This window comes from Artibeus jamaicensis, unplaced genomic scaffold (genome assembly GCF_021234435.1).
Source record: "Artibeus jamaicensis isolate MK-2021 breed Jamaican fruit bat unplaced genomic scaffold, CSHL_Jam_final scaffold_625, whole genome shotgun sequence".
Classification (NCBI taxonomy): domain Eukaryota; kingdom Metazoa; phylum Chordata; class Mammalia; order Chiroptera; family Phyllostomidae; genus Artibeus; species Artibeus jamaicensis.
This window is the reverse complement of record NW_026522051.1, coordinates 1,069,520-1,083,150: the sequence shown is the minus strand read 5'-3', so window position 1 is coordinate 1,083,150 and position 13,631 is coordinate 1,069,520. Positions and strand designations below refer to the sequence as shown.

The 13,631-nt window shown below is 52.1% G+C and overlaps 1 protein-coding gene across 15 annotated transcripts in view; it reads left to right on the top strand.

The window, feature by feature from the left end:
* PRRC2C (proline rich coiled-coil 2C) overlaps positions 1-8,613 on the top strand; it is a 79,268-nt gene extending 70,655 nt beyond the window's left edge. For 7 of the 15 annotated variants that reach the window (XM_053659291.1, XM_053659284.1, XM_053659287.1 and 4 more), the window contains 7 exons: positions 1,118-1,349; positions 1,548-1,670; positions 2,620-2,838; positions 3,166-3,269; positions 3,655-3,781; positions 4,590-4,826; positions 6,741-8,613. In XM_053659291.1, coding sequence (XP_053515266.1) covers positions 1,118-1,349; positions 1,548-1,670; positions 2,620-2,838; positions 3,166-3,269; positions 3,655-3,781; positions 4,590-4,826; positions 6,741-6,998 — 1,300 coding nt within the window. In that variant the 3' untranslated portion in view covers positions 6,999-8,613. Of the gene's footprint in view, positions 1-1,117; positions 1,350-1,547; positions 1,671-2,619; positions 2,839-3,165; positions 3,270-3,654; positions 3,782-4,589; positions 4,827-6,253; positions 6,307-6,740 lie in introns of all 15 variants that reach the window. The other 8 variants (XM_053659288.1, XM_053659286.1, XM_037167469.2 and 5 more) reach the window with 6 other exon arrangements.
* Positions 8,614-13,631: the final 5,018 nt, after the last annotated feature.

Genomic DNA, 13,631 nt, shown 5'->3' with positions numbered 1-13,631 from the left:
AGAACTGGGCACTGCTGCCGGGTGGAATGGACGTGGAGGGCTGGATTCGGCCTGCGGGCCTAGTGTTGGCCACATGTCATTTGAACAAAGTAAGGTGTTATTGGTGGCACCATCTTTACCGTCACTTCAGTTTTATGAAGTGTATATCGGAGGCCTCGCTCCTGAGGGTTAGTTCAGCATTGAATTTTCTTAATGTTTTCAAGTTGTCGTGGTATACATTTCAGCCTTGTCACTTATTTATTGTATAAGTGGAAGTTTTGACCCTTTGATCATAATGTTGTGTTCTCTACTTTAAAGTTACTAAGAAAGTAGATCTTAAAAGTTCGCATTTGAAAAGCGTACGACTACGTAACAGGTGTTGACTTACCGTGCTGGTCGCTTTGCATTACACAAATTCTAGATCATTATGTTTAATGCATTATACCTCAATTTAAAAAAAAGCCCTGGCTGGTGTGGCTCATTGGGGTGAGAGCCATCCTGCAAATGAGGGGTCACCAGTTTGGTTCCCCCATCAGGACACATGCCTGGGTTGCAGGCCAGGTCCCCAGTTGGTATATAAGAGGCAACCAAATCTCTTGCACATGGATGTTTCTCCCTCTCTTTCTCCCTCCCTTCCCCTCTCTAAAAAATAAGTTATATATATAAAGATACTTCATGAATAATCCTGATACGAACTAGTACTCTGCTTCATTCCATAGAGGTCTTGAGGCCTCTTGTAAGAAACATATGAGGGGAAGTCATGAAATACAGATGATGAAAGTCAGAGCTGTTGGTACTGTAAGTTAAAGGCAGTGTCAGTACCAAAGAGGGAGTGACAGGTCTGGCTCTGAGCCTGCTAATGAACACGTGAAGCGAGACTCATTCTCATTGTTCAAGAGGAGGAGAGACCTCAGTTTCCAGGAAGAGGACACCTTTTCACAGAACTTCGACACATGGGACCTCCTTGTATAGTAGGCTCCACGTCTTAAAACAAGCACCTCAAGCAAGGTTTGGGTCCTCTGCCTCTTTTCTTAGGCTCGTTGGGGCTCTTGGCACTTAGGCCACTCGCTCTTGAGGTTTCCAGGTTCCAGATGGAACTGACTTCTGACACAGCCTTTTTGCTTCGATACCCGTATAGATCTCAGCCGGCCTTCATGCAGAGCAGCTTGTCCCAGCCATCTGTGGTCCTTTCTGGCACTGCCATTCACAACTTCCCAGCAGTCCAGCACCAGGAACTTGCCAAGGCACAGTCGGGCCTTGCCTTTCAGCAGACTTCCAGCACTCAGCCTATTCCCATCCTGTACGAACACCAGCTGGGCCAGGCGTCAGGGCTGGGGGCCTCACAGCTGATGGACACGCATCTTCTGCAGGTAAGTCCTGTGGGGACTAGAGCAGGCGTCGTCGTATTCTCAGCAGAAGGCGACTTAAGGACAGTTTTTAAAGAAAGAAAATGTGAAAAGACAGAAAACAAAGGTCTTCCTGTTTATCTAGTAGTGAATTCTTACAAGATCGCTTTGGAGCTATAACCTTCCGGATCTTACTGCTGTTTTCTTGTTGCTATTTTCTAGGCTAGAGCAAATCTTACCCAGGCTTCAAATCTTTATTCTGGACAAGTACAGCAGCCTGGTCAGACAAACTTCTATAACACTGCCCAGTCCCCGAGTGCTCTCCAGCAGGTAAACTGTGGCATGGTAAATTTCCTCCGTTTTCGTTACTACTGCTGTTACCATTTCTTCTCTTGTGTGGGAGCTTCGGTGGAGCCCAGATGGGGGCGAGCACGGCAGTTTTCTCCAAGATGGCCGAGGACCCCCACGGGGGCCCTAGAGTCCCACAGCACCCGCCTCCCCTCCCGCACTTGCCTCAGTTCCGCTGTTTATTTTAGTTTTTGTGATGGGTTTCCCTGTGATTGTTTATTTTAACAAAGGACCCCATGCATATAAATGTTTGAAAACTCCTTGGGGATGTGCAGGTCCAAGTCACTGTGATGGGGGCTTTGACCCCTTCGTGCCAGAGGTGAAGGGAAACTAAAGACCACCGCACCGGTGACCGTAATACACAGGGCGGCGCGGCAGAGGTCGGGTGACGAGCACGTTTCTTAAGTGTATGGTTCTAATAATGGTTTTCAGTGGGAAAAAAATGTGTATTTTTTGAAACTGTCTCTCAGCAATGTCATTGACGGGTTTACTCTCTTAAAGTGGGTGGGGGCAAGAAAGAGGCAGGCCCTGTCAGTCTCTCATAACTAGTTTTGGTGGCTGTTTCAGGAGTGACCACTCAAATATACGACCTTATTTACACCCAAAGTAAATTGGTACTTGGGAAGTTGTCACTACTTTCTTACAGCGTAGCCCCATGATTTTACTGTGTTCTGTGGTTATTTGGCATGTACTGTAGATTAATTCAAAGGCATTTATAATTATTTCAGTTAGTTTCTCCACTGCCAATTTATACTGTTGCACCCTTAGTAAAAGGATGGAGATAGTCACTAAGCAGCAGGTTGGTGTGGGAAACGCAGTATTGGGCTGCTGTTTTCCGGTTCGAGTTGTGGGCGCACGTGAAGAGCTGTGCTGTGGGCAAGGGGGCGCGTGCGCAGCAGGCTCCGCGCACGCCGCTCGCTCCAGTTTCGGTTTGCTTGTGTCCCAGGTCACCGTGCCTCTGCCGGCGCCCCAGCTCTCCCTGCCGAACTTTGGGTCTGCCGGGCAGCCTCTGATCGCTCTGCCTCAGGCCCTGCAGCCCCCCTTGCAGCACACCGCCCCCCAGGCCCAGGCCCAAAGCCTGGGGCGCCCTGCACAAGCCAGCCAGCCCTTCCGGGGGCTGGTCCCCTCGGGGGCCCAGCACAGCATGATCGCAGCCACAGGGAAGGTAAGTGAGCAGGTGCGGGTGTTGCCGCCCCTGGGAAATGACAGACCTCAGCATACTTTAAATGTGTTTGGCCTCCTCTGTGTTTTACCTTAGAGCAAAGAATTCTCCAGTTTTGTGGGCGAGTTGTGTTTATACTGCCTCTTAGACTTCTCAGCCACAAATTTGGCCTTGTTAATTTCACAGTATTTGAAAACAAATTGTAGAATTTTGGTACTGAGGTTCTTTGCTTTTTGCTGGATTAAGTTTTTATATATAGAGAATACTGAACACAGCATGTTAGCTTACAGGATTGCAGAAATGTTAGGTTTATTTTGTGCTCTTTCTTAGATGTCTGAAATGGAACTGAAGGCCTTTGGAAGCGGCATTGATATAAAACCAGGCACCCCTCCCATCAGCGGAAGAAGCACCACACCCACCTCCAGTCCCTTCCGGTAAAACAGGCATTTGTGTTTGCTGTAGAATTCCCAAGTGACTGAGCACCATTTGTGTGTTAGATGTGTGCTGTGCGGCCAGTCCCGTGGTGAGCACAAGACTCTCTCGTAGTTCTCTCTGAAATGTTAAGCTGTTGAATTATTAAGAATGTGTTTGGTGTACTGTATTGCAAGAAAAACTTTTAAATACAGGGCAAATGTAGCCAGTATCCTTTCTCACCTCTGCCTCTCCCGTGTCTCCCCACTGCCGTGACGTTTGGTAACTCATCTTGGGTAAATTCTTACCAACAACCAAATCTGTGAGTCTGCCAAGCGCACTGTCTAGGAATCTAACAGCCTCATTACCTGGCACTGCCATACTGACCAGTGACGACTTCTTTCCAAGGGCCACTTCCACCAGTCCGAACAGCCAGTCCAGCAAAATGAGCAGCATTGTCTATCAGAAGCAGTTCCAGTCAGCCCCCGCCACTGTGAGAATGACCCAGCCATTTCCTGCACAGTTCGCACCCCAGGTGGGCCGCGGCGAGTGAGAAACAAGGGTGGTCTACGTGCAAGTGCTTGCTGACCTGGCGACTCTGCCGAGCGGAGAGTCCTGCCCGTCAGACCCAGTTCAGGCACCGTTTTGATGAGAAAGAGTTTCTTATTAGCAGTCAATGGATGGCGTTTCAGTGCAGTCTCGGTCATTTCCATAGACACAGGCGACTGCAGTTCTAAAGCAGACAGTAGAAACAGCGGATTCCCCACACAGCCCTAACGATTTGAGTTCCGTTCCTTTTATCTCTTTGAAGAAGTTGATTTTTCAGAGAAGGGTCCCAGTGCTTAGCGTTTTCCAGGTTTTTTGTTTGCTTTTGGTGTGGTTTTTGTTTTTGTTTTTTTAAGATACTCTGTAGGTGCAGTAAATTTTCCAAGAGGTACTTTATATGTATAAAAATGTTGGCCTCACTTCTCTTTGCTGATCAGATAGAAGGACTAACTCAAATAAGAACGCTCACAAACTAGAATTGGTACCTAAGAAAACATGTATTTGTCAAATGAGCATTTTTTAAATTTTATTTTCTGATTCTGTTTGGTAGAGGTGTATGCCTCTTCTACAGTTACATCTTTCTAAAAGCTGCCCTAAGTAATAGCCTCCCTGCCCGCGTCCCCTGTTAGAGGCCTGGGCGGGCCCGTCGTCCCGGTCCAGGAGCCGGGACGGCACGGTGTGCGCCTCCTTCCCTGGCGGAGTCGGTACAGATGTACTCTGGGGTGAGCCAGCCGGTCTAGTTGGCAAGAAGAAATTTTTAACAGTTTAATGTTGTATGTTTTGTTTTTTTCACTCAGATCCTCTCTCAGCCTAACCTGGTCCCTCCATTGGTAAGAGCCCCACATACTAACACCTTCCCAGCGCCTGTTCAGAGGCCGCCAATGGCACTGGCCAGTCAGATGCCTCCTCCGCTGACCACAGGCCTCATGAGCCATGCCCGTGTGCCCCATATGGCCAGGGGTCCTTGTGGATCGCTGGCGGGAGCCAGGGGCACTCAGGCCCAGGCCGCGCTGAAGGCTGAACAAGACATGAAGGTTAGTACAGTGCTGGCGACCGCCAGAGCGACCCTCTGTCTGAACCACGTCTTCGGTGCTCCGGGCCCGTCCCCACACCCCAGCACTCCTGTCCCGGCAGGCTGGCCCACGCTGGTCACTCTCAGGCATTCTTCTTTTTTTTTTATTATTACTATTATTATATTATTATTATTATTTACTTTTTTTTCTCCCTGTTCCCCACACACACACCTTTTTTTTCCTCCCCACCCCCCTTTTTTTCTTTTGCAACTATTGTCAACAAACAAGTTAACATTTTAAACTTGTGGCCAAATGAATTGCTTATAAAATAAATATTTGAGGGAGATCTGAGTTTAGCTGCTACGTTTTTTGAAAGAGCAAAAAAAGGTAATATGGACTATTATAGGCTTTCCCATTTTCTTTCTTTGTTTTTCTCCCTCCACCCCTTCTCCAAGCTTACGATATAAATTATGGTTCTGTGACAACTTGGATGGGTAAGGCATGTTACCCATTTTGAGTCATCCAAGTCCCATGTTCTTCCCAAACTGTGTTCACGCTCCTTTTTGCCTGCCGCCTGGAGTGGCCGCGTTCCACAGCAGTTCGTGTGGTGGCTGTAGAGGAGGAATTCAGACACGCACTCGAGGGTCCTTTGCCGTGAGGGGCGCGAACCCAGGAGGTGTGCTGGTGCGGAGGGTGCCTGTAGGCAGGCGCCCGGGCGGGCGGGACGGTTTCTGTCGCGGGAGCCTCCCCGGCTGCCGGCCGGCCCGCGTGCCTCGTGTTCACTCAGACGGGACTGGAGAGGCAGGCCCTCGTCGTCGTGCCTGTGTCGTCACTGCTCTGTGTCAGGTCGGACCAGCACAGGGACAAGCCTGCTGCTTCCAGACAGGGACAGGCCGCCGCAGGCTGGCCTCCGGGCAGAAGCACTTGGGTCAGGGCCCTGCAGAGCTCTGGGCGGACAGCCGCAGGTTCCTCCCAGGCAGATGGTCAGATCGAAGACTCCCCCTCGGTGGGACTCCTGGTACCCGTGGCCTGCGTGACTAGTACAGGTGCCACGTCTGTGTAGACATCTCTGGGTACCGTTTGGCCTTGGTTTCCAGTTCTGTTCCTGGCTCCTTGGCACTAGACTTTCCATAAATTCCCATGTTGGAAATGGCATTGTAGCTTAATAAAGGGGTGGAGAAGGGCACAAATTTCTCAAAAATTGCTTCAGAGTTTTGGACAGTGCTGAGGACTCACAGAACGTGTGGGGCTTTTGTATATGCAGGAGGTGTAGAAACGTTTGTTACATTGGTGTAACTTACAGAAGGACGTAAGTATGTATGTACTTGGGGCCCGCAGTCATTAAAACGAGGCGGTTATGTTGCCAGCTCAGAGTGAGGTAGGAGCACTCAGCATTCCGTGGCCCAGTGAGGGTGTGGTCACTAATTTCTGCTGCTCTTCCCCTGCAGAGGAGAGCTGTGGGAAGAGGACTCAGCCACAAGACCTTTGGTCCTAGGTGTTGGTAATGCCACAATATAAGTGCTTCCTTTTCGTTCTGTTGTAGACCACATGTTGATAAGTAGCAGTTTTAAGTGTTTCGTATATGTTTCAAGTTTGCGAGCAGGCTCCCTAAGTAGAATCTGATATCAATAAGGTTTGTTCCAGACAAGATACAAACCAGTAGCAACTCCCATTCTATTATTTTAAGAGGGTAAACTTTGAACAAGTGGTGGGAGGTGGCCCTATTCTTTTCAAATATTTTGTAAAAATCACATGGAATGTTTTCAGTGACAGGGAGAAATTCTTCCACTAAGAGATTGATGAGGTGCTTTTGGTTTGGGTCAAACCAGTGTGGGGAAAGCCGATTGGTGGTTGGCGAGAGAACCCAAACTGAGAGTACTTGACAGGCTTTGGTGAAGCTGCAGCGTCTTCAGTTGTCCTTTCTCACTCTTTAAGGCAAAGCAGAGAGCAGAGGTTCTTCAGTCCACGCAGCGCTTCTTCTCCGAGCAGCAGCAGAGCAAACAGATAGGCGGCAAGGCCCCGAAGGTGGACGGCGACGCAGGCAAGCCTCCTGAAGCGTTGGCCGACGCTCCTGGGGTCTGTCAGGAGAAAGGAGAAGAAAAGCCCCCCCCTGCACCCACTATGGCCACCAAACCTGTTCGGACTGGACCCATCAAACCTCAGGCCATCAAAACGGAAGAAACGAAATCTTAAAAGGCTGTGGTTTATTGCAGGGCCTGGGGGAGGGGCGAGGGGGAGGAGGAAGGGTGCAGTCGGGCAGTGCCAGCAGCCAGAGGGGTACAAGGGCCGGAGCTCGGAGGCACACGGGAGGACATAGGAGCCGCTCACCCTGATACAAGCCGCACCCACCACACAACACGCGCCCCGTTGGTTGCCATGCATCTTGGCCTGAATTTACATAGACACACGCACACAGTCCTGGAGTGTGTGTCATTTAGAACTAAATGGCTGCCGTTAGATGGGACACCGGAAGTGAGAGGGAAGGAACCCTGCCGGGGAGGAGCCCAGCCCTGGCAGTGAGGTGATCCCAGCTGGTCGAGCAGCTGGGAGGCTGCCCCCTGCCGGCCTTTGGCTGCGGTCAGGGAATGGGGGGGGTTTGGGGGGATGAAGAGCGGTTAAGGACTGGGGCTGTGCGGAGGAGCCCATGTCTGACCCTGGCGGCTGTTTTTGTGACATGTAATTGACTTGAACATGAAGTACCATAACCGGTCTTCCCTTCTCCTGGACGAGTGGAGGGATGGTGAAACGGTGCTGTCAGCGTCTTGAACATCCCCGGGGGGGCGGGGTTTGGCTGCTGCTTCTGTCGGAATGGTGCTGCAATTGTTCGTGGCCTGAGGCTTTGAAGTGTGGCTGGGCTTCAGGCTTCTGTGGAGCTCTGCCCACTCAGACGCAGCAGCTTCGGTGGAGACTAGTGAGGGTGGGTCTTGCTCCCCTCTACTTGGTCATCTTTGTATGAATCTGCGGGGTGTGGTGGGTGTTTTGGTTTTGGTTTGGTTTGATCCTTTTAGAACGGTTTCTAGCTGGTACCATGAAGACCCGTGAGCACCCAGGACGATGCCGCTGGTGAAAGGAGATCCTGGCGGGGAAGGTGCCTCCGCGAGGGTGGGACCTCACCAGAGCCGCCGCGTCCCACCCTTCTGGCCGGGCCCTCTGCTGGGGAAACAAAATCAAGTCTCAAATAATGCCTTTGTCATTGTACCCTCTAGTATTCTAGCTGTAGGACAGTCCTGTACCATACCTCTGTGAGTGTGAACCATGTCGTCCCGCTTACGGTGCGTGGCCGTGACCGTGCTTGATTGGAGCTGTTGCTGATGACGTTGTCCCAGAATGTTTTCTTTCCAGATGATGATGGGGGAGCTAGTAACAAAATGGTGCCAGGTACCACAGCAGTAACAGAACTTGGCTGTTTTCTGGGGGTTTGTTTTTTACCTTTTTTTTTTTTTTTTTAAATGGAGTGTGCTGGATGTCTCTGATTTTGTTCAGATGACTGCGGAACCTGGAAAGGCTGTTGCTGCTATCGATGCATAACATACTGCTATTGGTCTTTTTATATAAATAAGTATATATACATATATATATATAATTTGAATTTTTGGAAACTTTAGCTGTGCTGTCAACTTTGGAAAAACTATCTCGGTTGTACCGTGTTGGGTTGGCATTGTACAGAAATTAACAGCCATATTGGTGTAGAAACATTCGACATAATTTTTTCCATTTGTACAGGGGTAACGCACTCTATTAAATATGTAAGGTCTTAATCTACATGGGTTTGACTACAGACGCTAATAAAGTATTCTCTAAATAATGAGTCTCGGCGCTTCTAATCCATTCCTGGAATCTGGGGCGGGGTCTTCCCTGCCCCACAAGCAGTGGACAGTGCTCCTCTGCGGAGACTTGATTTCCGACCCAGCAGCTGTGTCAGCTCCGAGTAAGAGCAGCCGTGGTGGGGCCGTGGAGGGGCAGGGGTCTGAAGGATGCTCAGTGCTGGGGGTCGAGTAGTTGCATCATTTTTCTGTGCAGGAGTTGGACCCAAGTCGTCACAGTGTTTCTGCCACATTCATTCACACGCACACGGTCACCTTCACCTACAAAAGCAGGCTGGAAAGGTGGGATTTGTCGTTTACTCAACCTGCAGAAGGGAGTGCTGGGGGTTTCTGGAACACAGGGCTTCCAGACCCAGCGTTGCCACTGAAGGTGTGTGTGCCTTGCTCACCCGCGGCCTCTGCGGTTCTCCCACCTGCGCAAGACTCCCAGTGAGCGCTGCCGTGGTAGCCGGGCCTCCTCCCAACACGTGCTCCAGGTTGGCGTGGTGAGTGAGACTGGGCACAGATCTGTACCAGACAAGCTGCAGTCCCCCTCCGTGTGCCTGTCTTCCCCATCGGCACTGTTTTTCATATTCTATCCCGTAGATTCAGTCCAAAATGTTTGGACCTACAAAGGAACCGAGTACAGAGCTTAGCGTTATTGGCCTTCATTTGCAAGCCAGTGGGCATCTGCTCAGCTGGTCGAAGGAACCTGAAACCCCTCTGGTGCCTTGGGCCCTTCTCTGGCCAGTGTCTGCAACGGGAAACGGTGACAAACGCCACCCCGGTGGACAGAGCACACTTAGATACAAGCTGCTGTACCGTCTGCTCACACAAGCCTCATGGCTTCCCCGACGGGAAAGGATCACCCAAAGGTGCTGCACTGAGCAGTTGGCCGTAGGTTTTTGGTCCATAAAACTACGTTCTCTGCCCCTCACACTGTTCGGTGAGGAAGAGGAGGGTGCATTTTTGTCCTTATCTCATACCAAATGGCACTTGGGAGAAAAGACAGGAGCTGTAGACTTGGAGGAGGGGGGGAGGCTAGTTTGAAAAGGCACTTTTTTTTTTATTTTTTTTACTAGTTTTCATAATACAGATTATAGAGAGTAAAGTTCAGCGTACATTGTTGGCCAGAGGCAGGATGTAGGAGACAGAGTCGGACTGTATCGTGCATGAAAAAGAGGTTGAGGGGACTGTGAGAACTCGGGGGTCAGGTAAGTCTTACCTGACAGGTCAGCAGGCCTCCTTACAGCTTGGAGGCCCCACGTTCATAGCTTCTGTGAATTCCCCTCATTTTCACAGCCCTTCCACCCACAGTCCGCAGTGAACCGCAGCCGACCTGTTTGTGAAAAGCGTCTTAATTTCATTTTATTTTAGGCATACACTTAACTTTTCATCCCGTCCTCTAATGAAGCTGTTCACAAAACGAGGTGGAAAAGAACAGGAGGATGACTTGAGAACGTTGTGCTGACCGGCTCCACGTTCGCACGTTGCTGCTTTTATGTTGTCGTGGAGAAACCGGTCCTTGGCCCCGCTGCTGGTCTCCATCCATCACACCCTCTGGTGTAGGGCCAAGTCTGCTGTTGGAGAGCCAAGGGGCAGCTCTGTAGTTTTCCTGAAAGACTCAGAGGTCAGTGGCATCCGGTCTCAAGCCAAGAGTGCTGTTGGTTTTCAGCCTGTCTTGGGGTCCAGTGGGTAGAAGTTCATTGCTGTCATGGGGCCAGCTTGGATTCTTAAGTAAAAGCCCTCAACGTTTTCTGGACCGGTGGCCCATCAAAGTGCTGAATCAAATAGCATAGGCACCTCAGTGGCCTGATTTTAGACACATTTCTTTTTCGGGTGAAGCCCACGCCCTTTGAGACATCTGCTTCCAAGTGGCAATGGTTTTCACTTTGAATTGCTGATTGAGGGCCCCAGTCTTTCATTGTCTTTGCCAAACTCCTCAGTAACCCTCAGTGAGATGCATTGTCCTGCAAGTAGGACTTCCCCTTACCCTCTCGAAAGCTTGACATGCTCAATTTGCCAGTTTATTCCCTTTCAACAGAATCCCATCCCAACTCCCCACCAGTGAACATTGTACCAACCAGCCGTAACAGCTTGCTGGGGAGGTGGCGGGAACAGGTGCTAGTCATGCTCCACTCAGCACCAGCAGCAGGCTTCTCTGCCCGGTAACCCACCGCCAAAATCTCTCCCGTGACGCAGCTACAGCGAAGACCTCCGCCAGTTCCCCAGGCAGCTCAAGCAGGGATGGCCCTTTAGAGCCACCCCAAGTCAAGGCAAGGGGGCTGGGTGGTCATTCTTCCACCGTGGTCAGTCCTGGGCTGGGGTTGTGAACCTCTGATGCAGGCAGCTGTCCAGCTGAAAGCGGCGTCTGGGGCAGGACCGGCCATCCACACCCCTGGCAGTGGACAAACCAGGGCCTCAGCCTGAGGGGCTTGGAGCAAGACAGGACGCGAACTCTTTGGACATTTGGGGCAAAAGTATTCCAAGCAGGGGAATCCCTGGAAGCAAGGAGGCCAGGTGGTTGGAACAGAACAAAGAAAAGGGAGAGGCCGTTGAGGCCCCGGACCGGACGGTCAGGGACATCGGGCGGGAGGGACGGGAGCAGAGTGGGCTTTGAAGGCCATTCCGAGGGTTCGGGCGTTTACCTGGAAACACGAAGCCATTGGCAAGTTTGGGGTGAAGGAGTGATGGGGTGTGACTCCCAAGTAATTAGAGGGTTGCCGTGGCGGTGTGTTCGCAGACTGGGGAAGGGACACAGTTGGAAACACACCAGTTGGGAGGCTTTGCAGTGATTCCTGCCGGAGATGCCTGGGACCTGCGGACCCGGGGCGCTGGCCGTGAAGGAGGCAAGGAGTGACCAGCTTCTGGGTGCAACTTGGAGAGTCGAGCTGAGTGCAGTCCTGCATTTATAGGGCAACTGGTCATCAAGTCTTCTGGTTTTCTCTGGCCACACACAGCTGTGTGAGGATGGGCATCAGCAGGTGGAGAGGGGGATGGGACTCAGGTTTGGAAAGCAGCCAAGCAAGCGGGTCAGGGAGCTGAGAACGCCCCGAGGGCCTCCTCGCCGCGGGCCAGCACTAAGTACCCTGTGGTCTCAGCAGTCGGTGGGGTCTGTGAGAGGCCCAGGCCGACTCCCATCCATGGCAGACCGTCAGAGCCCCGAACCTGGGCTGGCGTGGGTGTGGCAAGGCACACGGTCCCCACAGGTGCCTTTGGCCACCTAGTCCTCTAATGAGACCCAGCAGGGTCACCTACCCTGCTCTCTCAAGAGGCTCCCTGTCCCTTTTTTGCCACGCCTGTCCTCACAGGAGCCATGTCACTGCTGGTATCCTCAGTCTACTTCCCACGCAACCGAGGGCCTCGCAGACCAGTACCCAGGGCCCTGTTTTCAATGTAACGATGATATCAACAGTTGTACACTTCTCTGTCATCTGGGAAGAACACACGTCTTCGCTTCATCTCCACCCACCTGTCTTTGGTGAGTGGGGAAATGTCAAACTGACCGACACGCTTTGACTCCCAGCCCTATCCCTCGCACGTGACCTCAGAGTAGCAGCTTTCTCCCGTGGGGCTTCACCGTCACGCAGAGGCTTAGCCCCCCTGCTGTCCCGCCTCTTACAGGCCTGACCTAGAGGCTTCTCGCTGGGACACCAGGGGTGGGGAACGTGCGTCACCGAGGGCGGGTGGCAGGGCAGCCGCGGTGTTTCCGGGACGGCGTGGTGGCTGTCCCTTCAGAGGGGTCCGGACCGCAGCCGACTTCCCCAGCGTTCCCGCCCGATGCCCAGGCTGTGCTCTGAAGCCAGCGGAACCACACAGCAGCAAGCCCAAAGCAGACCACCGCTGGACCCCAGGACGGTCACCGCCTCCCTGTGACACCGACACCCGCTGGTGTCGTCACATGCAACACCGAAGCCTGTTCATACTTTGCAAACCCTTCACAACGGGAGACCCCCTGATGCTCTGGCTGAAGGAAACGGGTGGGGGGCCAATGCCCCCAGCACGTTCCGATGCCCCTGACGTCATTGCTGGGCTCCCACCCGGAGCTCGACTCCTCCCAGCCCTGGAGGACCAAGGGTGCCTGCTTGGGTGCCTGCTTTAAAAAAGTAGATTCTGGTTTGTGGGGAAAAGGCTTATGTTACATTTGTGTGCTGTGTGAGCAGCAGTATCTGGATACCCACCTGCATATATATATATTCACATTCCTCCCTGGGCTATAAAGCACATATGGAAACATTTAACTCTGGCTGGTGTGGCTCAGTGGATTGAGAGATGGCCTACAGACCACAGGGTCACCGGTTCGATTCCCAGTCGGGACACACGCCTGGGTTGTGGGCCAGGTGTCCCCACCCCACCCCTGGTGGGGGCTACGTGAGGGGTAACCACACATTGATGCTCCTTTCCCCCTCCAAAAATAAGTAAAATCTTTTTTAAAAAAGGAAACAAAAATGTAACAACAAAAAAACAAAACGGGGGGCTTTAGGAAGCATTTTCTCAATCGTTGCAATGGCCCTAGGAGGAGAGTACTGCTCCTCTCTCTACACATAAGAAAAACCGAGGCCCGTGGATGTTAAATGACTTGGCCAAGATCCCTCGGCTCAACGGGAGGCGGGCCGCCAATCCACTCCTTTCAAAGCCCAAACACCTGCGCGCTCAGACAGGCGCTCTGTCCATCACCGGGACGGGGTGGGATCAAAGAGCCTGGTGGTGCTGGGAGAGGGGACCCCCGCGATCGCTCTAAAACGCAGTCGGTAGATAGAGGTCGAGGCCTAGTGTTCACCAGCATCTAAAGCGGGGCTCCCCCCTTGCCCGGGCGGCACGTCGCCCCTGGCCACCGGTGCTGCGCTCGGGACCCACCTTCTCCTGCCACATCTGCGGGGATTTCCCATCAAGGGCCACGCCGCAGGGATGATTGGTATCAGCTGCTACCTTCTGGGGACGCCAGTGGAGGCCATTAACTCAAGCTCCTGAGAAAGACGGCCTCCAGGAGGATAAAAGCCTGAGACGCAGGCAGTGAGTGTGG